This window comes from Melanaphis sacchari, unplaced genomic scaffold, assembly GCF_002803265.2.
Source record: "Melanaphis sacchari strain LSU unplaced genomic scaffold, SCAv2.0 Contig25_pilon_pilon, whole genome shotgun sequence".
Classification (NCBI taxonomy): Eukaryota; Metazoa; Arthropoda; class Insecta; order Hemiptera; family Aphididae; genus Melanaphis; species Melanaphis sacchari.
In genome coordinates, this window is record NW_020271133.1 from 1,932,424 (window position 1) to 1,959,689 (window position 27,266).

General features: G+C 23.5%; 3 protein-coding genes across 4 annotated transcripts in view; 2 read left to right on the plus strand and 1 right to left on the minus strand.

The window, feature by feature from the left end:
• Nucleotides 1-2,740: 2,740 nt before the first annotated feature.
• LOC112595133 (mannose-1-phosphate guanyltransferase alpha-A) lies at nucleotides 2,741-6,000 on the plus strand. Of its 2 annotated transcripts, none has more exons than XM_025340224.1 (9): nucleotides 2,741-2,882; nucleotides 2,963-3,233; nucleotides 3,309-3,564; nucleotides 3,663-3,931; nucleotides 4,040-4,238; nucleotides 4,307-4,751; nucleotides 4,890-4,994; nucleotides 5,492-5,663; nucleotides 5,722-6,000. In XM_025340224.1, the coding sequence occupies exons 2-9, from the start codon at nucleotides 3,194-3,196 to the stop codon at nucleotides 5,820-5,822; spliced, it is 1,587 nt and encodes a 528-aa protein (XP_025196009.1). In that variant the 5' UTR covers nucleotides 2,741-2,882; nucleotides 2,963-3,193; the 3' UTR covers nucleotides 5,823-6,000. The 2 variants fall into 2 exon arrangements, with proteins under 2 accessions (XP_025196009.1, XP_025196010.1); XM_025340225.1 differs by having other exon boundaries at nucleotides 4,040-4,226.
• Nucleotides 6,001-8,241: 2,241 nt separating this feature from the next.
• On the minus strand, nucleotides 8,242-13,870 carry LOC112595134 (dnaJ homolog shv). The gene is made up of 6 exons (XM_025340226.1): nucleotides 13,534-13,870; nucleotides 10,661-11,045; nucleotides 10,444-10,586; nucleotides 10,123-10,324; nucleotides 9,445-9,655; nucleotides 8,242-8,518 (listed from the first exon to the last, which is right to left on the minus strand). Exons 1-6 carry the CDS (start codon nucleotides 13,599-13,601, stop codon nucleotides 8,454-8,456), a joined length of 1,074 nt encoding a protein of 357 aa, XP_025196011.1. The 5' UTR covers nucleotides 13,602-13,870; the 3' UTR covers nucleotides 8,242-8,453.
• A 4,681-nt stretch (nucleotides 13,871-18,551) lies between these two features.
• The window catches only part of LOC112595135, a 41,098-nt gene continuing 32,383 nt past the window's right edge, over nucleotides 18,552-27,266 (plus strand). The window contains exon 1 of the mRNA XM_025340227.1: nucleotides 18,552-18,722. Within this exon, the coding sequence (XP_025196012.1) occupies nucleotides 18,552-18,722 (171 nt within the window). The remainder of the gene's footprint in view (nucleotides 18,723-27,266) is intronic.

Below are 27,266 nucleotides of genomic sequence, written 5' to 3' on the forward strand. Positions count from 1 at the left end.
CATGTCGTACGTGTGTATGACGGAGACAACACATGTGGGTACGACGTCCTCTTAAATCATTATTATACTAATATTTACCTAAGTAATATATTATATTTATTTAAATTTTTTCCTTGAAGTCACTTATTTTATTATACATTAAAAATATTCACAATTCAAATCAAAGTTTGATTACTAAACTTTAAACCATTATGACATATAAAAGAAGTATTCCAAAATTGTAATTGTTTACCAGTGAATTCAGATCAAATAAGTTATTATTTGGTTGTAGATCACATTCTTTAATTTTAATTTTTATCTTTTTGGCATTTTTTAAAACCGGTGGTAAAAGTGCATTTTTTAAAATAGTAGAAAATTCATTAAATTGTTTAAACAGACGGCTGTAATAAAAACAGAATGCATAAAGGAGTTAAAATTAATTGATTAATTTCAAAGTAATATAATTATAGCGAATACTTTCTAAGTCCATATATGTGATGAAGATCATAAGGATCGTGCAATGAGTTTGATATTTTGGAATTTTTGGTTTCCAAGTGCTTGACATGGTCATCGTTAGCCACCAAATCGTTGTTCAAGTTTTGTAGCTCGAGTGTCTTATGAAAACGACTGGATGTCGGGCTCAATGTTACAGTCCTCCTGCTTACCTCGCTGTTGATCGTGCTGGCTATAGACTCGTCCGATTGTACAGAGTTTCTGGCAGCATCGCCGTCTATCGATGACTTTTGCGACATTTTAATGGTTGGTGAGCCACTACCAATAGTATTGAATCACTGTCACTAATTAATTATTCGAAAAAAAAAAAACAGAGACGGGAAAAATTATAGTTTTTCATCAAATAATTAATACCAAAATATACTAAGTCGTTAGAGAGTAGATACTGAGCGACTAGAGGACGTACGGTGCCTAAATAATGATGAAACCGGAGAAGACCAAAAATACAGGTGAGCCAGTATCAAAGTATAAAATGTCTCGTTCCAAATTTGTTAAAATTTATTTTCAAATTCAAATATCATTGTACGACTCTAAAATTAAAAAAAAATTACTCATAGTTGTTTTTTCCTAGAAAAACGTAAGATAATATAATAGTCGACAAACATAAGAGATTACATTGTTTCAAGTAACAAACTATCTACAAAAGTTGTATATCTTTGATTTATAAAAACGTGGTATTAATCTATGTATCAACATTTTAGAAGAATATTTAACTTGATCTAGTGTCGAGTTTATCGTAGAACAATTTTACCTTAGTGGAAAGTGTTCATTCAGCCATTAATTGATTGACAAAACGTGAATGAAAGTAAAACATTTAGAAATTTTTAAATCTCATTTGCGAGTAGTTTTTTCAGTTTTTTGGGTAAACTATGAGAGATTGGTCTGTAGACCATAGATGTAAGAGATTAAAATTATCACTTCATCAACACCTTTCTTACATTTCTTTAAATGTTAACTAGTACGAATGTAAAGAAATTCATTAATACACATTATATAAATTTAGTGGACTGCTGGGAAATTCCAACGTAGGCTCATACAAAAATTGTTGTGTAAAATTTAACTAAATATTTAAATTAATTAATTATTTAATGTAAATAAAATTAATTAATGTTCAATACCATCTAGAGTTAAATTTAGTCATCTATTAAAATTGTGTATTGATTTAACAAAAATATATTTAATAAATTACCTATCATATATTTATAAATACAAAACATAAATATTCTTTAATAGTTAATTAAAATATTTGATTGTTATACTGGATTCTTTAACTAGATGCGTATGTTATAAAGTAGGAAGTAATTATAATAATAGTTAAAAAAATTAAAGAAATTAACTTTTGAATTATCTATTTAATAATTAGGTACCTTTGTTTACTATAGTAACTAGGTATATTAAGACTGAACTACTTGGGTAACGACATAACGTTGAATTTATACATTTTATCCATATTAAAACCTATATTGTAAGGCAGGACTTGTAATAATATTATAAATGTCAAATAATTGTCAAAAAGAGATGTTTACATTCATGTTAATTTGCTAACTGCATATTATTATTAATCTTTGTTTTATCAATATCTGTATTAGGTACCTAATCAGGTAATATGCAATATCTCAAATATCTGTATGACTGTATTTATGTTACACAACTACACAAGGGACTGATTTAACTCGAAGTGAATACCCTAAGTAGGAGACAGGATTTGAGAAAAATCTAATTAAAAACGTTAACTATTGAAAAGTTAAGTCTCGCGATGGGACTAGATTTTTTCTACTAGGTTTATTTTCAAATATAATATATAAATTATGTGAAAATGAATTATATTATTTTAATACTTAATGTAAATAATTATAACACTGTTATTTGTTAATATTAATAACTGGTATTGTAATATTTGTAATTAAAATAGGTATAAATAATTCCGTAAAAACAAATGAAGTTCTAAAAAAAGTATTATATTATAGGTACAATTATAAACATACATTTAAATATTTTTTATTTGTATTTTTTACTTTTTAGAGCAACAATAATATTATTATACATTTATAACTAAACAAGTACCTTTAGTTATTTATATTTAATAAAAATAAATATATTTAAATTGTTAAATGTAATTGTTTTCTTTATAAACATTTTAAATTACCTAAACATATAATATTATTATTATTATTATAGTTCTGTGGCGTCGACTGATTGATAACAACTCTACACGTGATAACATTTATGACTCGTTAACAATGTTTTTGATTACGATAGCTGATCAAATCAACCGTTGCCCTCAACAGGCCTGACGTGAAAATGCTATTATTCTCACTGTTATTTATTTTTCGTTGCTGACTGTTGAGTTTATCTGTCGATTTTCCATACGTCACTGACGATAACGCACTGTAAGTACTAAGTCTGAGTAGTCACATTACTTATCTGTTGTTTCTTGTAATAATAATATACAATCGCTTTTATTTTTCAGCGGTTTCGGCGTCCATGATATTTCCGATAATAATTGTTGTAACAGTTGTGTAGTAACAACAAACGTTTCGACAGTGGTATCTCAGAATTGTATTCGTGGCATGGCACCACGTCCCGTGTGTAGAACCTACTGTTCTCTGCAATAAACAATATTAATAATTAACTTTGTTTGTCGTCGTCGAAAATAAACGCTTTTTACTTCGAACTCAGTAGATAGTAGGTACAAACAATCATGTTGAAAGCCGTGATATTAATCGGTGGCCCGTCTAAAGGTAAATATTATAATATTTTTACTCCACCACATATATTCATTGTGATTTTGTTATCAAATCTTTGAATTGTTACAGGCACCCGATTCCGGCCCCTTTCATTGGATGTACCTAAGCCGCTGTTCCCCGTAGCTGGCTTACCTGTTGTTCAACATCACATAGATGCATGTTACCGCTTGGGCCAAAAACGGAGTCAAATTCCCGAAGATGACAGTAATAGCAATGTCGGCAAGTATTGTGTCGCTGAGGTGCTTTTATTGGGATATTATGGGGACGACGAACTTTCAGACTTCTTACTTACTGCTACTCAGAGCTATCCATCTCTGCGAATTAGGTACTGTTTTGTCAACTAATACTTCATCACAAACATATTATTGTGTTTCTTATGTTTTTTGTTTTGTGTTAATTCTCAAACAATTGTGCTGTTTATAGGTATCTTCGCGAACCTGATGCTTTGGGCACAGCTGGTGGCCTGTATCATTTTCGTGATACGATTCTTGCTCCATTAGACAATAGTGGTAGTGAACAAGTGCAAGCATTTTTTGTAATGAATGGTGATGTTTGTGCTGACTTTCCATTAGATGAGATGCTTAACATGCACTTCAATAACAATAGTCATCAGTCACAGCACCAACAAAAACAACCAGTGCTAATCACTGTCATGGCTACTGAAACCACTCGTCAACAATCTGTTCACTATGGTATGTTATTTAATATATTATTAATATTTATGTGATTGAATAATTTAATAACCAAAATAATTTGTTGTTATTCATTTTGTCTTTAATCAATTATCTATACTTGTATAGGTTGCATGGTTGTAGACAAAGAAACAAATATCATACAGCATTATGTTGAAAAGCCATCTACATTTGTTTCAAACACAGTGAATTGCGGTGTTTATTTGTGTTCTCCACGGCTATTTGACACTATAGCAGATATTCATTTAGAAATGTTAAACAGTAATGGAAATGGTAATCAACAGCATACTACCAGGTATACTACTTGGTAATAGGCAAACACAGTAAGAATTTATAAGTTCTTTAATTTACAAGTGAATTTTACTCTATTTACAGCAATAATAAAAATAATAATAACCAACAGCAGCAACAAAAGCCGACTGAAGAACGAGTTGCTGCTGCTATGGTCATGTGGATGGAGCAAGATGTACTACGTAGGTTGGCAGGGGAATCTGGAAGCAGTTGTAGTAGTATTAGTAGTGGTGGTGATGGGAGTGGTAGAACAAAGAAAGATGCGATTCGTGGTGGAGTGGTACTTGCAGCAACTACTCGTAACTGGTGGTCTCAGTTGAAAACTGCTGGTGCAGCAATCTATGCAAATCGTCACTACTTAGCATTGCGCCAACAAAGACAGCGATTACTTCAACGAGAGTCAGTAATTGATTTGCCTTTGCCTTCACCAGTAAAATGTCGATTGGCAACTGCAGATCCTAAAGGTGGATATTCGACAATTGGGAATGTGTATGTTCATCCATCTGCTCAAGTGCACCCAACTGCATTAGTTAGTACTTTATTTTTTATTTATTCTATTTTATAATATTTTACAAAATACTATCAATTTCTCAAAAAGTCTAGTAAATTAGCAGTAATTTAATTTGTAGTATCTATATTAACATTGTTTTTTTTTTATTATTAATAGCTGGGTCCAAATGTAAGTGTAGGGGAAGGAGCGTGTATTGATCAAGGTGTACGTATCAAGGAGTCTATTGTGCTACAAGATGCTGTAATTGGTCAACATAGTTTGGTAATAAAATACTCTATTAATATTGAAAAAAATATTTTAATATAAAAATTTATTTGAAACCAATATGTTGCAATTAATTGTTTAATTAATACAATTGTACAATGTATATAGGTAATATAGGTAGTTAATAATTAGGTGTTTTAAATGCATTTCTTTTTTTGTAAATTAATATTGTTATTTTTTTTGGATATTGTGTGTTAACCACATTACTATATAATATATTATATTCAAAAAAATTTTCTTCTTAAAATGATCAGCTTTAGTATTGTACTAAATTTAAGATTCAGTGTTTAAGTTTTAATATTAAATCAATTAATTTTTTAGCTAAAATAAAAATAATTTATTAAAGGCACATAAAACATCTGTCATTTTAAATTGGTAATTGGGTTAATTATCAATGTTTAGAAAACGTTTAATTGAACTGTATATAATTATAATAATGTACTTTTTTTAGTTAGATATCACATTTAAAGTATTTTACAAATTAATGTACTTAGGTGATGCACAGTATTATTGGTAGACGTGCTAAAGTTGGTGCCTGGTGCCGTGTAGAAGGTAGCGCAGCGTGTTCAGATCCTAATCCTAATGTTGCTTATGCCAAAATGACACCTCAGCTGCCTTTATTTAACGCCTTGGACGGTCGGCTCAATCCATCTATAACTATACTTGGTTGGTTTTGTTTGTATAATCATTATTGCATTATTAAATAATTACTGTCATTATTTAGGTTGTGGAGTCAATGTCGAATCTGAGGTGGTGTTATTGAACAGCATTGTGTTGCCTTACAAGACTTTAACCAGAAGTTATAAAAACGAAATAATACTGTGATCATTGCATAGTTGAATAGACTTATGCAATAGGAATTAAGACAAAATAAACACATATAACAATGATCTAGGATATTTTGGCGTTACCGTTGATCAATATTTCAGTTCTTTCAAATAATTTATTATTGTGTCTAATATCAAAGTTAATTTGAAATCAAAATAGAATTTATATTAAGTTGATGTGTTAAAAATAATTATTTTAACGAAACATCAAACATTATTTACAATATCTCTTAAAAGTAATAAGTGGTTTTTTGTACGATTTAATTGAATTTTCTCAATTTTATATTAGGCTGTTTGCAAACATTGTGAGCACTTACTAAAGATGTGTTTTTAAATTATATCAAATGATACCGAACTATCAAATGATTTGCAAGTTTAACTTTTATTGTCACAATGTAGATAACACTCGACCTTTCTTGTCTGACATGATTTCGTCTTTAATCATATTCCAATCATAAATGAATACTGTACCATATAAATTATTTGAATGTCCTTAAAGAATTTTGTTATTCCTTAGTTACATTTTTACACCAATTTTTTGATTTAAAATTAACTGTAATATTTAACAAAATAAATTCTTTAAATATCTTTTAAAAATATTGGTTGACGCCAAAACGCCCGTGTTCAGTATAATAATTATCAAACTTATTAATGATAAATAAATAAATTATTATGTACTATTATTTATTATTATAAATATGAATATTTATGAAAATATACTTTTATTTTATTTCTTTATTTTGTTAGTTATGGACTATATTATTTTTAACTGTTATGTAAACATATTTTTGCATATTACCGTTACATAAACATTTTTTAATAAATTATAATTCAAATGTATATTTTTACAATTTTTTTTTTATTAGTTATAATTTGTTATTTCTTTACTTGCGACATTAAACAGTCAAAATTCAAGAAATGTAAACTTTCTAAGTAAGTTTTTGTAAAATTGTGTTTGATGTATCTAGCGTTTTAGGTTTAACAATTTTAATGTTTTTGAATATTTATTTAAGCAACATCCCTCAAAATTTTCTTTTAAACATAAATTTGTATAAACAGTGTAATATAAATATTAATCTTTTTATACCAACTAATAAAAAATCATCATATCTTAGAATCGGTCAGAACTGTTTAATTATTGTTAATATTAATTAATATATTGAATAAACTGGCAAGGAAAATTGATTTCAACATAAGAGTGCATAGTGCATTGAATAATAAGTATGTCTCACCAATGATAAATTCTTTAATTGTAATTAAATTTGTTTCCAATTTGGTTTGGTCCTCAAAAATATTTTGTTAAATGGAAGTTTGTTCTATTAAAGTTTCATTGTATTGCTTAAAATTAGCACAATATTTTTTGTACAGCTATCATTTTTTTGATAGGACAATATTATATTTTACTATGTATTATTATGTTAAAACATTTGTTAAAAGATCTTGTTAGTTTATGTGATCACACTTTCAGGCTAGACAATATACTTGAGAGATGTCATAACATTGTTCAAAAATCTTAGAAACTATTATAAGTTATACATTGTAAAAGATTAATTTTTTTTTTAAGTTAAATATACTACAGTAGAATTTAATTAATCTGATGAGCTGATAATTTATAATCTCACATAAATGGATTTATGTGATAGTAATTCATCTGAAATTTCCAGAAAACAAATAATTTAGGAAGTGAGTTGTAATCGACAATTTTGATATTTTTATTATTTTAAATTAGTTTTATATTAAAGTTACGGTATTATCACGTTAAATATTCTACATTCTTTGAAGGATTAATAATTTGATAATTTAAATTATTCTTAAAATTAAATAAAAAATGATAACATTTAAAAATTATTAGGAATATGTAATTAACTTTTATGAGAAACAATCAATGAAAAGTTGAAAATAAAACAATAACTTAAAAATTAAAAGATAAGTAAAGTATAAAATGTGACAAATCATTAAACAACTTAATTTAGGTTTTAATAATAAATTAAAACATAGATTATTGATATATTTAATCTTGAGATTATAAATTGTATAGAAATACAATCCTAATGTCTCGGGACAATATATTATATCATAAGAAATAATAATAGCATACATATTAGACAGGTCAAAATTATAAGCAAAAAACACGATGACTGGAAGAAAATACCTCCAAAAGCTTCTCCAAAATGATTTATATGAATTCTAAAATCAATAATAATTAGAGTTTTTGACAACAATTAATTTGATACTCTATATAATTCTTTAAATTTTTAAGAAAATGTCTTAGTTTTTACCATTTTAAATGTATTTGGATCGGGTAATACACAAATGAAATGGATAATAAGTGTATTTTGTAATTAATACTATATAAAATAGCTTACATAAATATATACATATTTTAAGGTCAGTAATTATAAAGTGCCTATTGCGAATAAAAAATTTACAAAACCCTTATTTATTATTTAATTATTTGGTATAAACCAAATTGGTATGCACATTGCATAATTAACTTTATAAATAATTTCATAAGCACACATTTATTTTAGTAAATAATTTAAATATAAATCTACACCATATACATCACAGATTTATAAAAAGTAAAATATCTTTTGTGGCACTTATGACTTGAAAGATATTCGTCTCCTCAGTATCCATCTAGACCATTGTATAATTTATTGATCGAGTTATCGCCCAATATTCTTTTGAGATCTGGAAAATAAACATATGAAATATTAAATGTAATAAATTCTGTTATATTATTTTAGCTGGTAATTTATTGAAATAATTTAATTATATTTTAAAATCATAATGGTAATTTTTTAATTTCTGTGATTGACATTACATTTTGTATGCAACTTGATTTTAAACATAATAATATTTTAACTAATCTTGCCATAAATAATAATAAAGAGGATGTTATATATTCTGTGTGTGTTAGCTCTGTCTTAGAAAAAAATAAAACAACACATCAAATTTGTGATTAGTAAAACTATTTGTGTATTATTACCTTTTATAATAGGTCAATTCATTCTAATATTAAAGTTAATAATACTAATTAGTTTTACTGAACAACAATTTGCAATATTATATTTTTATAAGATAAAAACAACCAGTGGGTGACTTCTTCTTCATGTTTTCTGGCTGTAATCTTAATTTTGTTAACACTTAAGCTTATTATACATAATTTGTATAAATTGTTAAACTCAAAAAAAAAAAAAAAAAAAAAATAATAACAAGTATGGGAATAATGTCTTCTTTAGAACATTTTATATTACATAACTTATATTGGTATTTATTATTATCATGGTAAAAAAGAGTTTTTTTAAATCTTTAATTTATGAATTTTGGTTTAGTTTTTATAAACTAATTGTATAGAAATTAAGGAGCAAGACTAGGGAAGTTGCTATTATTTTGCATTAAACAATTATAGTTGAGCCAGTTTGGTTTATCAAGCTGTTGACAGATATTAAATTTTATTATTACTCGATAGATGACAGTTTTGATAAATTGCCTTCTCTTTACTTAGTTATGTCAAACGTATAATATAAAATGTATAATATATATTTAAAATCTGGTATTATTGTTAAATAGTTAATATTTAATGCAATTTCAATTAAAACAAATATTAAGGTTACCTTCTTTATCTTGTTCAGTGAAGTTAGTTTTAGGAAACTGGACGTCAATAGTGATGATGAGATAACCATGTTGATTATTGTTTTCATAGTTAGGCATACCTTCACCCTTTTTACGAATTTTTGCTCCAGGCCAGGTTACAGTATTTCGTTCTATAAGAATTTTACGACCATCTAATTGGGTTATCTCAGTTTGGAAGCCAATTAATGCGTCCTATAAATAAATTATTTATTAGAATTAATTGATGACACATATTGTTTAAACTTAATACATATTAATTTTATTTATTATACAGTGAAAAAAAAAATGTTTACAAAGAGCCAAAGCAATGTATTTATTTTAATTGTGATATGACTAAATCGTTCATTACATTTTTTTTTTTAAACTCAATTGAAATATATTTTGAATGATATATAAGGCTTAAGACTCAAATAAAAAATTTTAATTAAAAAAAAAAAAAGTATAAATGTTATAATATAGTATAGTAAATAATATAATACATTATAATACTTTCAAGTTTTATTTTATCATAATTTATAAATATTTTTAAAATTTCATATTTATAATGCACAAAAACTATCAAATTCAATATAATAACCTAGATATAAAAGAAATATATTCCCTTGAATCATTTTCATTAAATAGTTTTATAAGTATAAATTAATACTTGTCTTAAGTACCCGTAAAGAAATAGTTAGATTAGTGTATAAATCGTCTCCTCTCCTTTCAAAAACTGAATGAGGTGATGTTTTTATTTTAAAAATAAGATCGCCTGGTTCTCCATCAATATGCGGTTCTCCTTCTGCTGTAAACTTGGTTTCTTGGCCATCTTTCATACCCGGTTCTATTTCTATTTCTAACATATTTTCTTCGGTAACCATTCTACAATAAAATTTTAAAATATTATGTTTAAGAGTATTTTTAGATTGTAATAATATGAAAGTTAAGTTTTGAAAACTTATAGGAGTTATAAAATTTTTATTAAAAAAATAATAATTTACTTCACATTGGGACATTCATCACAAACATTTTGTTGCATCATTTGAAACCTTCCTGGCCCCAATTGTTTAGTGATCATCTCTTGGCGACAATTACATTGTCTTGTACCATGAGCTGGTTTTATAACAGGTTTGTTTCTTGTTACCTAAATAATACAATTATATTTATGATTATAAAAATAATATTTTATAAACTAAGGAAATGATTATATATTTTTACCTGTACAAAGTTTCCATTGTATAATTCTTCTAAAGAAACATGCAAGTCAAGAACTATAGTTCCACCTTTAGGAATTTCTTTTTGTCCAGGTGATTCATCAAAATGAAAACCAAAGTCTCCAAAGAAACTAGCAAACGGATCATGACCAGCAGCCATATTGTCCTTTTTAACACACTGTTCACCACATCTATCATAGTCTTTACGCATTCTTTCATCAGATAATACTTCATATGCGTTTCGTAACTTTGAAAATTTTTCTGAAGCTTCTGGATCATCTCGATTTTTATCTGGATGAAGCTGTTTAGCCATTTTCCTAAATGCTGATTTAATATGATTCTGCTTGGCTGTACGTGGTACATTTAATATATCATAGTAGTCATTTGAACTGTAATAATAATGTATGATGGTATAATGAATGTATTACATCTACATATTCTTATAAAATATTTTCTTAAAAATAAAGCAACATTATTTTTTAAATTGAATTAGTTTAATTTGGGATCAAAGCTTATGTATAAATTCACAAAAACAATATAAATTTAAGTAGATACATCTATATATTAAAATTTTTAAAAGATAAAAATTCTAAATAATGTTGAAAATCTTTTTAATCCTTAGGCTTTATATTATAAGTATAAAGCCTAAAGTATATTTATATTATAAATAATTTAAAAAAATTTAAATAAATACACACTAATGTTGTTATGAATAATTTGTTGTTTTATTTAGTTGGAATAATATGTCAAATTGTTAACCACTGGGTTGATATAAATTTTGTTTTTTCTTTATATCATATCCCATGTTAAATCAATCACTCAAAGTATTAAATTAACTGTTTTGTTTTCATTTATCATTAAAAAAAGTGTATCTAGGAATGTCGATAATTCGAAGATAATTTTTAATGCAAGAAAGTAATTATATCATTGTCTAATACCTTTAAGTTATTATTTTTGATAATAGACCATGATTATTTTTAGATTTATTTTAATTTTGTTGTTTTATTAATTGAATTATTATTTGACTGTCTTATATCTAAATACTGTCTTTAATACCTAATAGAGATACAAATAAATCTATTAAATCTATTTATTTTTTTATAATGAAAAGCATTGTTTTGATCTAATGCATCTACTTTTTATATTCTGATTCATACATTTTATAAATCTCAGGCTATGACTAAGCTATTAAGGTATGTTAGTAAGGTAAGGTATTTTCACATTTTAATAACATATACTTTTATGTTAAGACTTCCAGTAGCAAAGAAATTATCAACCAGTTATTTTAGTACTATGAATAATTAAAAAAAAAACATATTTTATAGTAGTAATTAATTATTTTATTATGTTATATATTATATAGATTCTAAAAAATAAAAATAAAATCACTTGACATACAATAAAAGACATATTGTATGTAAAATAACTTTATTTTCTACCAATTAATAGAGCAATGATGGCACTCTAAAGTAGATACTTATTTTGTAGTATATTATATTAAATATCTGATATTATTTGTAAGTTCTTAATATTTTATACTGAGAATACTTGAATAAATATTTTGATAACATGATAATTTAACTTACAGTATGAAAAAAAGATTAAATTATATTTGTATCAGATAATTATAAATAAAATAAAATAAATTAACATACTTATAAGTATTATTTTTTTAAAAATATAAAAAATTAACAATTATTATCCTTTAATTTAATTGAGGTATAGTATTTAAAAATATTTATTTTTTTTTTAATGTACAATAGGTATTTTAGATGATGATTAAGTAATATTTTATGTATCATCTTAAATTATATTCAGTTGTTGCTCAAATTAACTAGAATAATAGAATAAAACAAAATGTTTTATTTTTAAAATTATATAATTGATATTATCTAGTATTTGTCATTATAGGTAAAATATTTATTTTACTACTGAAAGCTATCAGTTATCCATGGAACAGGATAGCGAAGAAATCACAGATAAGCAAATGTTCACATTGGGAGGAAAATCATTAAATTTGTTTTTATTTATTTTCAATTTTAAAATCACTGAGTAGGACAAGACATTGTCCATCAATAATATCTGGGGTATATTTTGAAATTTGAAAAGTTTTTTAAATTAAATAAACTGAAATATGGGAATATAATGAATTTTTATAAGTACAGATTAAACATAACTCTTATAGTTATATAGAAGTCCACGGACAATCAAAAGTCTATAGTACAATTTTATACACAATATAATACATAGATATACTAATAAATTAAATGATTAATGGTATGATTAGACTAATAAAAGTTTCTGCATAATATTATAACTATTAAAAAATTAAAAAGAAAAATATACTTTAATAACATTTAATATATTTTTATACGTAAAAATAAAGCCGTTTTATAGTTTTAATTATAATCCATAACTAAGACAGATTCTTCATCTACAAAATGAATACTAACATAATAAAAAGCATAGGTAGGTAAGTATTTTAAAACATCGGTAGTACCTAATAAAAACTTTTAAATATTGTGATTAGAATACAGGCAAATTTTATTTATATCATTGTATGTATACAACATTATGAATATCTACTTTTTTACAGAGTATAGGTTATATAACTATGACAATCATTAAAGGGCAACATGTAATTAAGTATCAATTATCACGTTTCTTTAATTTGTTTATAAAACTACTCAACACGGTACACAAATGTCTTATTTATACCTTCTGTATATTTATGGACAATATACACAGAATTGCATCCTATTCATTTTAGACGTTACGCCATTAACATAATACTAACAATACAAAATATTTTATGCTTTATATATATATATATATATATTATACTTAATATATTTTTACATAGGTTTATATACTTACTTGCAGTATACCAAAATGGATAACGACAATAAATTGTAAACGATGAATTGAACGTAATTCAAAATCATTTTATAAAATTAATTTTTGTGCAACAATAAAACCAATAAGACGACGAGATAACTTTACCAGTGACTAGAAATTAAAAACCGTCGAACAGGTATTTTACTTTTTCCCTAACGAATCAATAGCTTAAACTTGATAATACATGAATTCATTTTTACAACATAGTGTTTCACAAACAAACACTTTCCGCGAAGTAAAAATTGAATTAATTTCACCAATCTTCGAATCGTTTTCAAAAAATATACGCGTTGTGTCAACCTCCGGTAGATATTGTAATCATAAGTAATGTGGGCGATTTTGATTGGCTGGTTGGTGTTTTCTCCTCCGGTCACTCTGTATCACACGGTTGTACGAGTCGCTATCGAAACGTTTTGTGTATACGTATGATATCTTTGTGCGTGGAAGAAAAATGTTCGGAATTCCAAACTACCTCCAAGCAAACAGTTCGAAAATACGAAATTCAAGCGAATGGCCGTGTGGCTAAACGATGCTAATAGTTATGTTAATAATTTTTTTTAACTTACCACTGGTGTTCTAACATAGCTGATAAGACTTACAATTCTAAATTCTTATAGTTACATAAGTTATACATTGTAACTTATAAGCACACCTAGCTAAAAGTGTATTGACCATTTTCATTAATCATGTACAAGCTTAATACATGAACTTGAAATCTGCATCTAGCAATTAAGAGTTTAACCAACAAATTTTTGAAAAGAAAATATCATAACGTTATTTACAACAAGGATTTTTTTTTTTTTTTTGGAACAGCGTGAATTAGTGTTATAAAAAGGTAATATTTTAAAATTATTCTACATGTTTTGAAAATGTCATTGCGCATAGTTAGTAATTAGTAGTCAAGTTCATATGTACGTAAAAGTTATAGGTTTTTGCGAATAATATTTTTGAATTATAACTTATAACAAAACAATCAGTAAAATACAGAAAAATTGCACATAGATACCTATGTATTTTTAAAATTTTTTTATATTTAAGATCTTATTTAGGATCTTGTTCTGTACTTTAAAACTATATAATTTAGTGAAAAAATGTATAATAATTAAAAAAAAAAATTTTAATTTCCAATGTCTTAAAATAATTATTTTAAAGAGTTAACATATCATGAAAATTTTATCATTTACACAATAGGATAATATTAATATTTGAAGAAAATTTTGGGTCTACAGTTATTTGTTTTAGAATTACAACAAAATATCAAAAATTGTTGAAGGAGAAATAATAATAATTATATTTACAATATACTGCAATATCGTAAACATTTGAATTTTTAATGGTCATAAAAAATGTATGTGATACTTCGGTAAGCTTTTTTTCTCGGTAATTTTAAAAAGCACTAAGAAAATTTTTTTACTCTTAAAGTAATAGCTAGATTTTTTTTGTTACACAAAAAAAATTCCTCAAAAATTAAGATTGAATTATTTTTATTTTTTAGTACTCAAAATAATGATTGTGACATAAAAATATTACACATACTTTAATCTCAGAATCTAATATTAATTAATACAATAATGCTCTATAATTTAATAATGTAATGTTATACACAATAGGTACAGTCAATACATCTGTCAGAATTGAGTTTATTAAATCATGTTCTCTCATTCGATTTTCCATTTTTAATTTCAAATATATCGTGTATAATATGCAATGAGGAATAAGTGAATAATTAACGTGTGTCTGCTTTAAGTATTAAAATAAGTCGCTAAAAGTAATGACATTACTTTAGATTAAAACAGTGTTTCTCAGTCTTTGTATTAAAATATTTTATACTTAACGATAAAAAAAAATAAATAGGATATGGGTGATGTTTAATAGATAATTAATTTTAATTGGTGATGTATACTTAAAATAAAAGTATCGATAATAGATAACTTATTTTTAATCATCATAGAAATTATGTCAAATAATACCTATGAAGTTTTACAAATAATGTCAAAAATTTTTGCACATTTTATGCCATTTAATATACTTCATGACACATTTGGATTTATTCGGTGGCACACTGGTTGAGAAACATTGGACTACATGTTCAGAATTTGTCAATCATAAATGCTTAGATAGTTCTGGTTGTTTGACTCTATGTTTTCATATTCGGTGTAATTTTTCTAAGTGAAAACTGATTTTTGAGTAGAATCTTATTACTTAAATAAAAACTTAAATAAATTATTCTTTAAAAATCTTTATAGCAGTGTTCTGAACGGTACCTAGTAGGAATTTTCCGAATAAATAACGACGGTTAAATCCAACATTCTATTACTGAAAATACTGCATCTAGTAATATAGTATATTTAATATAAATATTAAATATACGTATAATATTTACTACTAGGAACTTATATGCATCCAGCATTATATATTTATAACTTACACAGTTACTCAATGAATATATTTGTTTATATACCTATTATATATTATGTAACTGTTTTACCGTATCCACTATATAATTGAAATTGATACTTGATATTACATATCTAGATCGAATTTAAATAACCTTTTAAATATATATATATTATTTATAAAGAAAATATATTGAATTAATTCATATAAAACAACATTTTAATCATCATATTATGTACTATTTATTAGAAAATATTTATGTTTTTATATTATTAACGTAGGTATTATACGAGTTTCAAATGTATAGTAACAATATTTTCCATTAAAATAAATTCTTAACGAAGTCTTCATAATTAAATAATGTTCAAAAGTTATCAGTAATTATTTTTAAACTTATTTAATATAACTATCCTAAGTTGTTTAAAACACTTACTCATTTTCAGTTTAGATACTTTAATTTAATAAATTGATCAATGGTCACTAAATCGTGATTAAAAATATTGATTAAATATATTTAATATAGATTATATTTAATCAACGTTAAGAAATACACTATTAGTTTATTAATTGTTCAATGAATGATTATGTAACTCATAATTAGAGTATGTACTAATTTTTATGTTGAAAGTAAATTTTATGTAGATTCATATACTCTATATCTTATAAAAAAAATACCACGTTTAGGAACAAAGTCGTAGTTAGTTCCATCAATGCTTCTGGCCAATTAATAAATTTCGTTCTAATACATTTTTATACTTCCTCTCAAATAACTTTTTTTTTTATTTAAAATAAGACATAGATATTTGAATGTTAATTTAAATTAATTAACATTTTTTTTTGAATTTTTGTTTGTTAAAAAACTAATGTTTTTATATTATTTTAATTTATATATAATCGTTAAAAAATAATAACTAACAATTAGTACTAGTGACTTCTTAAATACCTATTAGATATTTTCATTTTTATACGTAGTTATTTTATTAAAATCTAAATTACATCTTATATTAATATAAAAAAGTTTATTTAATTTTGTATATATGATAACAATAATAATAACTACCGTAAAATTTCTTTTAAAATTTTCTTTAACGAACTTATGAAATATAAATGATTAAATATTGAAACATAAGTTATTTTTAACTTTAAAACATATCTTATTAGTTATTGTTAATAATACAAATTAATTTTCAAAGTTATTACTATTATTTGGTGTAATATTATAGCGTCATATAATATTTGTAATATTTTATACTAAATATATATCTATATTGTGTATTATTGAATGGTGATCTATCTTATAAAACTTAAAATTACCGATATTTATGATTTTTTTATTAATATGCAGTATAAATATTTTGAGCTTATATTAATAATAACAAAAGTATGTTTTCTTTTGGCTTTCCACCTCTTTTTTTACTGCGCTTTTGACTTGGGTCAATCTTATTGCCAAGCCTTAGAGCCCAACGATTTTTTTTGGAGATGACAACTAAAAAAGTAATATGTACAAGCATGTTTATTAAATCATAATATTTATGATAATTCAAATATATGAAAAACTGCGTTTTTAAATTTGTATAATAATCAATAAAATAATATATTTTAGAATTTAACAATTCAAAAATTTTTTTAGAAAATTATAAATGGATTTTTGATATTGTATGTAATATTGTACTTTATCATAGTCAGTTATAATTATTGTACAGTAAGTCTTGTTTCATAGCCATGCGTAACGCACATGGAAGATACTTTGTGTTTTTCAAAGTAAAGCTCATACACGCTGTTGGCATGACCACTTACGGCTTTTTAGTTTTAATTTCATAGCATATAATTTCTAACTTATAAACTTTTACGTAACTTACATAAAAAATGTAAAATAAATATATAAAAACCTACATATATTTAAATATTTTTATTATATACTTACTACAGTACTCAAATGTATCATGATTTTGTGCCCAAACTTGTCACATTTTGAGATGAAATACCTAAAAGTTGTGTAACTTTTTTTATTATTACATTGTTACCTACAATATGTGATCAGTCATTTGTACTCAGCAGGTATATAGATACTATATAACAGATATCTACAGATTCTACAGGCTACAAATATTGAAAACTTTATAATAAAATCCTAAAAAAATTGTATTATTATGTAATTGATACATTAAGCCGCACTTAGTTTAATTTTTCGAAGTTTTTTTATGAAAAGCTCAAAAAAAAAAAATAACATCTCTTATACATTTTCATAAACAGCAGTATCTACATTATAAAATTTATAATTGTGTATACGTGATAAATGCAATATTTATCTTTGGTAGGTAAACCTAGACAGCAGACACCTTAGTTGATTAGATGATCAGTTAAACTATGCCCGTACGTCATGTTATAGGTGTATCATCATCATGTTCAATATATTATGTATATTATATTACATAATAAATGTTCACGCCTTGCCTGGATTATAATTATGACGAGGGAAAAGGGGAGTTCTTTTATTCAAGAATTACGCTTACTTATGTAAACCCTGCCAATTTGCCCGTATGGTTATAAATTGTTATTATTATGTACCTACCTGCTAATGCTAGAACATGAAAACGACGATGACCGAAAGCGCACCTATATCTGAACGTACCGTGGTTGGGTGTATACGAAATTCGTTGTCAAGGCGCTGTACTGTCGCTGCTGTCGTCGCTTTCAGTCAACGTGTTGGACGTGCACAAGTCCATCGTCTGTTGAAGCTCTATTGTGGAAAATATCAATCTTACACCATGGTAATTTATAATATATTACGCAAATAATATTTTTAATAATATATATTATTAAGTAGGGTATTTCTTTAAACATATAGTGTGTTCATTTATAATTATTAGGTACTTAATTAATATTCAGATTTAAAACTAAAATATTAATTTTTCATTATATTATAATTTAAGTATATATAAAATATACACATAATAATAATATATTAGAAAAAAAATTTAAATAAATAAAACTATAGATTTATTAGTAAAACAAAATGTATTGATTAAAAACTACAATTTGCATTTTATTTTAAACTGCACCTCCTCCTGTATTTTTTATTTAATTATTATTAACAATTTAAAATTAAATCATTCAAGTTTTTCATATTAATGCTTTAAGTAATTAAGAAAAAAAATATATTTACACTAATATTTTTCATTTTTTAATTATTTAGTGCCTAGAACAATGACATTTCATGTATAAATTAAATGAAACTATATATTCAAATTTCTTATTTTATGTTCTATGATTATATTACTGTATTATTCTAGGTCTGTTTTTATTTTTTATCCCTTGATTATTTTTTTAAGATTGATTATTAATTTAGGCACATTATTTTTTATTTTTATTAGGTATATCTGAGAGCATACCTGTATTTTATTTATTATCTGTGTTGGTTAATATTCTACAATTATAATGTATGAAATAATAAGATAGGCACTTACTGGTTTTTAAGTGTTAGATAGTTCATAACGGAATAATAAAAAGAGCAACTTAGAATTCAAACTTTAATCTTATTAAAAAAAAAAATTAAAAATTGAGTACATCTTACTATCTTGTTTACTTACTAAAATTTATAACAATAGGCTTATTTTTCTTTATTTAATAATTTCGATTTTTGGGATTCTTTTATAATGTTTATTTAATTGAAATTTATTCTATAAATATTTTGTCATATTTTAATAATACTATATAATATCCATCATAAAGTATATATAATATTATATTATGAAGTATTATCGTTTGTTATTTCTTATGGAGCATTTTTTACCTGTAATTAGTACATATGGCTTGTCAGCATAATTGTTTTTTACTTAAAAATAAATTTACGATAGTTTCATTAAATTTACAATTCACAAATGACACATACACTATTCAAATTTTTTTTTAAACTGGTGGAGTTTTTAATAATACAACTTTTATGTTATACCATGGACATAGTATAATTAATATTTTATTTCTAAAGAATATTATAAATCATAAGTTATTGATGTTTAAATTTTAAGTTACATAGAAATTTATAATATTTTACAATCTATGAATAGAAATTCAGAAAAATAAAACGTTAAATTTTCAAATTTTGTGTTTAGGAGTTATATAAAAAGTATAATTACATCTTAATTTAATGAAGTAAATAAAATAAAAATTTATTTTTAAAAGCATAATTTTAAATTTTGTGTTATTAGTTAAAATTTTTTGTTCTATATATTATCTTTTAGGGGTTATTTTTATTGTATAATGTTAAGTAAATATAATTATTTTTGTGACAAAAATCATAGATTTATTAATTTACTTTTAAACATATATGGTGCACAATTCACATAAAATATATTATAACATTATGAATAATTAAAATAATATTTTTTAAATTTCTGTTCAAAAATGTTATGTGTTAATTTGTTTTGTGGAATCTTACGGAACTGTCGAAGTACCGTAATTTGTATTTTGAGGGGGTCTTCTGGGGATTCAAAGTTAACAAAGTAAATATTGAGGGTGAGGGTTGACTAAGAAATGTGTACTCTTTACACGAATATTATGACGTATATTATTATATGTAAATAATAATTTATTATATTGTTTATTAAAAATAAGTTTTTTCGTTTAAACTTATAATAAAAATAAATAAATTAAGTCAAAATTTATTCCAAATTATTACGAGTACAACGATTTAAAAAAAAAATTAGTATGAATAATATTATATTTAATTATTAAATTGTATTGTTAATGTTTAGCTATCACATCAAATAAAAATGTTACCTTTTGAATTAGTCATAGCAGTTTATCAGTATCTAAATTAAAAATTGTTGATACAAAGAAAATTTTCATTATTTTGATAAATTGAGCTTAGGTTTTTCTATATTTTAAAACTACTACGAGTACCTATAATAATAATATATGTAGAAATTTGTAATAAATTCTTAAGTTTTTGATCTAGTCTAAAATATATTTTAACAACACTTTAAAAAAACTAGTAAACACTTAATAAAATAGTTATAATTTTTTATATATTGAAAATTTTAATTTAAGTTATAATGAAATGTTTCAAGTACCTACCTATTATCATTATTGTCTGAATACTCTGAATTATAATAAATTATCAAAAATTGCTTAGATATAAATCATTATTATATTTATGTAAGAATATTCAACATTGTGTCTAAACTTTAATTTCAACCACTTATTAAAAATAATTGCTTGTGGATTTACGCTAATCTTTTTTCTTAAGTTACAGTAAAATTAACTCGGAGAATTTTGGTATTCAATTTTCAAGTAAAAATGTTATGCATTATTAACTATAAATAGTTTTTTAATTTTTGTAATTTTAAATAATTATAGATAAAAATTGTAAAATTTATTTTTGATATTTTTTAAATTTGGCTATTGGTAGCTTAAATGAAACCTTGTTTTAAATTTTAAAGCTTCTTTTACTCATAAACAAAATTTTACCTTCCATAAATCGAAAAATAGAAATAAAAAATAAAATGTTAAATGTTTACTTCACCACCTAAAGAGTCAAAGTATTTTGAAAATGATATCATGTAAAATAAATAGTAATATAAATATTCAGTGAATATTTAAGTCTTAATAACAGTTATAAATTAGATACAGCGAAAAAAAAATTGTTAACATTTAAATCCAATTTGATTCTAGAAACTTTCCTTTAAGTCGAAAATTTAAGTATTTTTAAATGTTCTAAAAAGTGATAACATTAAATAAATATAAAAAAATACACAGATTATTGTAAAATCATTACATATATATTGCTCTGCTTAGGAACTAAAACTATAATTTAATCAATAAAATTGTTTCAATATTTTCTGTTACGCATAGTAAGTTTATTATATTTTATAATAATAATTGTTATTTCAGTTATTTGGTTCTAATTTATTTGCATCCCGCCCATGTAAAAACAATAATTTTTACTGGTAAAAATAATCCTGTTTGTAAAATTGCGATTGTAAAAAAATGGTATAGGTTTTGTTGTACTAGAATGATAAAAATAAATATATCTCCTTTTATGTAGATATAAAATATTTTTTTTAAATATTACACTGGAATTTCATAAATTTTTTTATTATAAATAACGAAAATCAAGTCTAAAAAGTCAAAGAATACTATTTATTACTTTTCGTATTTCTAAAAACTATAAATAGGTATTTTAACAACTTTTAAAATTAAATTATTTACTTAATAAATTGAATTATTTTACACATTACATTAAGTCACATCGATTGCCATCAAGCGTATATAAATAATTTTGACAATTTAATGTAAACATAAACATTTAGTGTTGTTTTCATGAGTACGATCTTATTTAATATTTTGTTTTTCGTTGTAGGTAATTTTAAAGAAAAATTGACGTCTTATTGCGTCTCAAGAAATATATATTGTTAGATGACATAAAAATTAAGATGTGTATTGATAAAAATAATCCAATTAATACTAATATCGAGAAAGATTTAAAATGTCAATTATAATTATCTTGTCTTTTATATTAACATTACTTAATGGTTTCACATATGTGTATAGATTTTGTAATTGTCGTGTAAGGGAATAAGTGAAAGAAGCTACACTCTAAAGGAAATTTGATTTAATTTTAGTTTAAAAAAAAACATTGTTTTATCAAAAATGTTGGCAATGATGATAATATGTAATGTCGCATTTGATCGATAAGAAATAGGTACTTAGATACTCTAGTAGGTATTAATAACTTGAGGCCAAAGGAAGGATAAAAATAATAAGTATAAATTAATAATCTAGAAGGGGTTGTATATACAATATACATTTATATAACATATACATATATAAAATAATGAAAAAAATAAAAAAATATATAATGTATGTAATAAACCTTTTTGAATAACTTTGAAAAAAAACGAGGTAATAAAATTGAGGTTAACGCGTACAACACGCGATTGCTAGTATTCACACGCAGCTTGAAAATGCATTTATTTGTTTTTATCGTAAAACTTTTTGCACGATTTGTCAATTTGTCACGTAAAACAAAACAAAAAAAATAAATAAAATTAAAAATATAATTCATACAAATATAATATTAATTTATTAAATTAAATCAGATTAATTATGTAATTTATATAAAAAAAAATATTGTATTAGATCATCTCAATCTCATTTTCTTCATGGTTAAATTATTAAAACACAAGTAAATATCAAAAATAATCTGTACTCTAAGTAATTTCGAGTTATATCTCATGAAATTGCATATTAGCATCTGCATTCTGTTTCCTAAAATTAATACAAGCTTAAATTTGGGAGTTAATTTATAAATTATAAACTACAAAGTGTGTATAAATGTATATAATATGTATATATTTCTTGGAGACGTTCTATGATTATTTTTTTTAAGGAGTACCTGAAGGCGTAAGCGTCAAGCCTAGTGCAATGGCTTACCTACCACCACCTTCACATTGGTTTTGTATCTAGACGATATTATATCGTTAAAACTCATCAGATATTAAAATTTATAAAATGGGTAAATAAACTGCAGTTTTATATTTAAAAAATAATAGATATTTTTATTTAATTTTGTATCCAAATTATTCTTTAGAATTGTATTAGTTAACCCTTTTAGAATCTAGAACGTACATTTGTGCCTAGTACCTACTTATATAAACTTTTGTTGTTTTTGTATTTTGTTTTTGAGATTATCATAAATTTATAATATCATAAAATAAAAATTGTTATACAAATTTAATCTGATTAGTATAGCTAGATTTTAATTAAATTTAGATATCAGAAATATCTAAAACTTTTTAAAATTAATTAATAATTAACGTTTCTAGTTTATGTAACTATTTATTGTTATGTCGTTCCTATATGTTCAATTGAATCATTGATCATAATTTTCATCATTTACGTGTGTAAAATTTTATAAATAATATTTTCTTGATTACTATAATAAATAATATTTACTATACATAGATAATCTTAAGTAAAGGAAGAATCTCAAATTAATATTTACTTGTATATAATGTAATATTATGAATATTTTGATTAAGAAATACTATGATATCAGCACTGACCTATAAACCTAAATAATTTTGCTTTTTAACTTTATTACGTTTTCTTGTTATTTATAAATATTTGTTTAAAAATCGTAATGATGACGTGTCTTTAATAATTAAAAATGAGATATTACAACACTATAAATTATAATAAATTACCTATGTTATAACAAAAAGTTTTGTATTTGAATTTAAATCATGTTTTTTATTTAAATGTCACGATTTTAATGCATTTATACTTAATGTTATGATAACAACGTAACAATATAATTAATAAATAAATTGAAGTATTTAACATAGGTAATATTATATAAACTTTAGTAATGCAGCAATAATTATTAAGTGAAAGTAGATCAAATAATATCATAAAACATACAGATCATTAATATATATTATATATATTTATATATTAAACTATAGTTTTTTCCTTTACTAGAGAATTAGAAGATTTATTATAATACATTTTACATTGATTATCATTTGATAACATGTTGAGAATATTGTTCTAAAGTTAACATTGTTATCGAAATGATTATTTTTACAAAAATATAGCTTTGTTACTTTTTAATCGATAATAAATCAATTAATTATTGTAATTCTGATATAGATTTTACTATATTTATTAAAATAAATAAAATGATATACAGATTATCATTTAAAAAAAATATTTTACATATATTATGGTATTGTGTTTGTTATAATTTACAAATACATAAAATTATACGGGTTTAAAAAAAAATATGGTTACAACATTTTTAATTTTTTAAATTATTATTTTAGAATTATATATCAATATATTTTTTATTTGAATTAGGAATAAATGAAATTTACAAAACAAAACTATTAAATTACATTAATGTACTGTTATAAAAAAATAATGTGTTATGAACAATTCAATAAAGTGCATATAAATGCTATATAATAGACTTAAATGTTCAGAGCTCATTATTCTATTATTTTAATTATGTATATATTAACTATACGGTATGATATAAAATATTTATTTGACTTATATAAACCTAACCTAACCTTTGTTAAATTGCACCTATTATTTTAGGTTTTAGCTATGGCATGTAATTTATTTGTAGTCTGTTTTATTGACTGACCAAAGAAAATATTTATTCGTGGTAAGTGAGCCTAGTGTTAAAAATTATTTATATGATATAATAAAATAATTAATAACTCATTTTACTGGGGGGAAATATTAAGACTTAACTTAACCTTTGGTTTTAGTTTTATTTTTTAGATTTTAGATAAGTTGTAAGATTGTTTCGTTTTTTTTCGGGTTCAAACCAAGATAGATTTTTTTGATATGTTTAGGTCTAATCTTTTGGTTTGGTTTTGGTGGTACTTGGTGGTGGTTCGTATATTTTTATCGAGAGGCCAACTTTGCAGAATTCATGTCGTGGAGGTGGAGGTTCTTTTTTTGTCATAAGAAATCTATGGGATAGACGGTGAAAAACATATTATTAAACGCATAATGATCAATATTCAGTTTTGTAATTTATGCAATTTAAATAATACATTTTTTCATCTTTACTTTGTAACTAAAATCAAACTTATTTAAATCTTAAAAAATCATTTAACTTATCTAATATCTTATGTTTTATTTAGATCTAATTAATAAATAATATTATCTACCTCCTTATTTATATTGAAAATTAAATAATTATTTTACTCGATGGTATTTCATTTTAGTTTTGTGTGTTAATTAAATTTACATGAAATTCATTTTTAATTTATGAATATGTTTTATAATTTTATTTTATATTTTTATACTAGATAATTAAAAACACAATTGAGTATACAAAAATTTTTGTTTTAATGTAATTGAAAACATATATTGGTTTTCTAATTTACCTAAATTATAAATAGGTACATTAACTAATAAAGATACTACTAGTAAATAAATCTACTAATTTATGCATAACTTTTACAGTATTAATTATTGAAATACATTTTTAATTATTGTTAAATAAAGTTGATCAATATCTTTACTATTTTTATTCAATATATTTCACATCTAAACATAATAATATTTTAGTTATTTTGACAAGCATTGTAAAATTAAATGCACAAAATAAAATATCATGTGATCATTTTTTCAATTTATCTATTAATGTAGGGTAAATTATTAGATTTTCATATTAGAAAAATAAATAAAAAACAACAATAAGTTGATACGATTAGTGCATAATACATTTGTTTTAACGTAGATTCTTCTTATTTTATCGGAAATAATATTTTATTATTAGAGATATGAGTAATGTATATTTTTGTTTGTACTTTTATGACCGAAAATTTAATATGAAACTGACTATGTACTATAATATGCTTATCATAATTCAAAAATCTAAAAATGATGTGTGTAAAATAATAAATGCAAGTTTGCAGTTTTCGTAATATTTTTTTATTTTTAAATTATAACGAAGTTACTGGAAATAATTTTTAACACAGTATATAATATTTAAATAAAATTTATTCTAGAAATTATCTTAACGGTAGACTTAGATCGTGTAATTTTGAAATGCTTAGTATTTAATTTTTGTTAAAAATTATATTTCTGAATGAATAATTATAAATAATGTAGAAGATTAAATCTTATATTTCGTATCGTTTAAATGCTTAAAAGCTTTTCCAGACTAAAATTAAAGCAAATTTTAGTGAATGAATTTTCCATATAAATATAATTTGATGTTATAACCATATGATTTGATAATATTAATATTTCTTTTAATGTTAGTTAATATATTTATATTTGGGAATTTTGGCCATACTTGGGAACTATTCTCAAGTTTATTCTTAGTTCATCTTATAAATAACATCTTCTTCAGTAAATATTTGACCTTAGATGCTCTATAAAGGATTTATTAAATATGACAAATTAAGCCTTTTTCTAATTCTTGTTCTAAGAAAGTATATTTTCGTTTTCTACTTTTCCGGTGAAACATTTGTTGAATAATTTCATATTTTTTTTTCGATGAGTTATGTTATTCAGCTAGTATACTCATACATAAAATACCAAATATATAAGTATAATTTAAATTTCTTTCGATTCGTTTAATCAATGATGCATTATTATTTAATTAAACCTACCTATGTAATGAAACACTGCATCTATATTATGTAAATAAGTTCACTTAATATATTCCACGCGTGAGTGTTCATACTATTTCAAAATGAGAAGCTAGTTTTGGCTGTTAAAAATCAATAATACCTCGAATTTTGAAGTCCTCTATTATATTATTTTAAAACCTTATATTTGAA

Coding starts and splice junctions, on each gene's coding strand:
- LOC112595133 (XM_025340224.1), top strand. CDS start 3,194: ATGTTGAAAGCCGTGATATTAATCGGTGGCCCGTCTAAAG. Junction 3,932..4,039: donor TCAACAATCTGTTCACTATG/GTATGTTATTTA, acceptor ATACTTGTATAG/GTTGCATGGTTGTAGACAAA. Junction 4,239..4,306: donor ACTACCAGGTATACTACTTG/GTAATAGGCAAA, acceptor CTCTATTTACAG/CAATAATAAAAATAATAATA.
- LOC112595134 (XM_025340226.1), bottom strand. CDS start 13,601: ATGATTTTGAATTACGTTCAATTCATCGTTTACAATTTATTGTCGTTA. Junction 11,046..13,533: donor TCCATTTTGGTATACTGCAA/GTAAGTATATAA, acceptor TTATTATTACAG/TTCAAATGACTACTATGATA. Junction 8,519..9,444: donor CACTGAACAAGATAAAGAAG/GTAACCTTAATA, acceptor TTTATTTTCCAG/ATCTCAAAAGAATATTGGGC.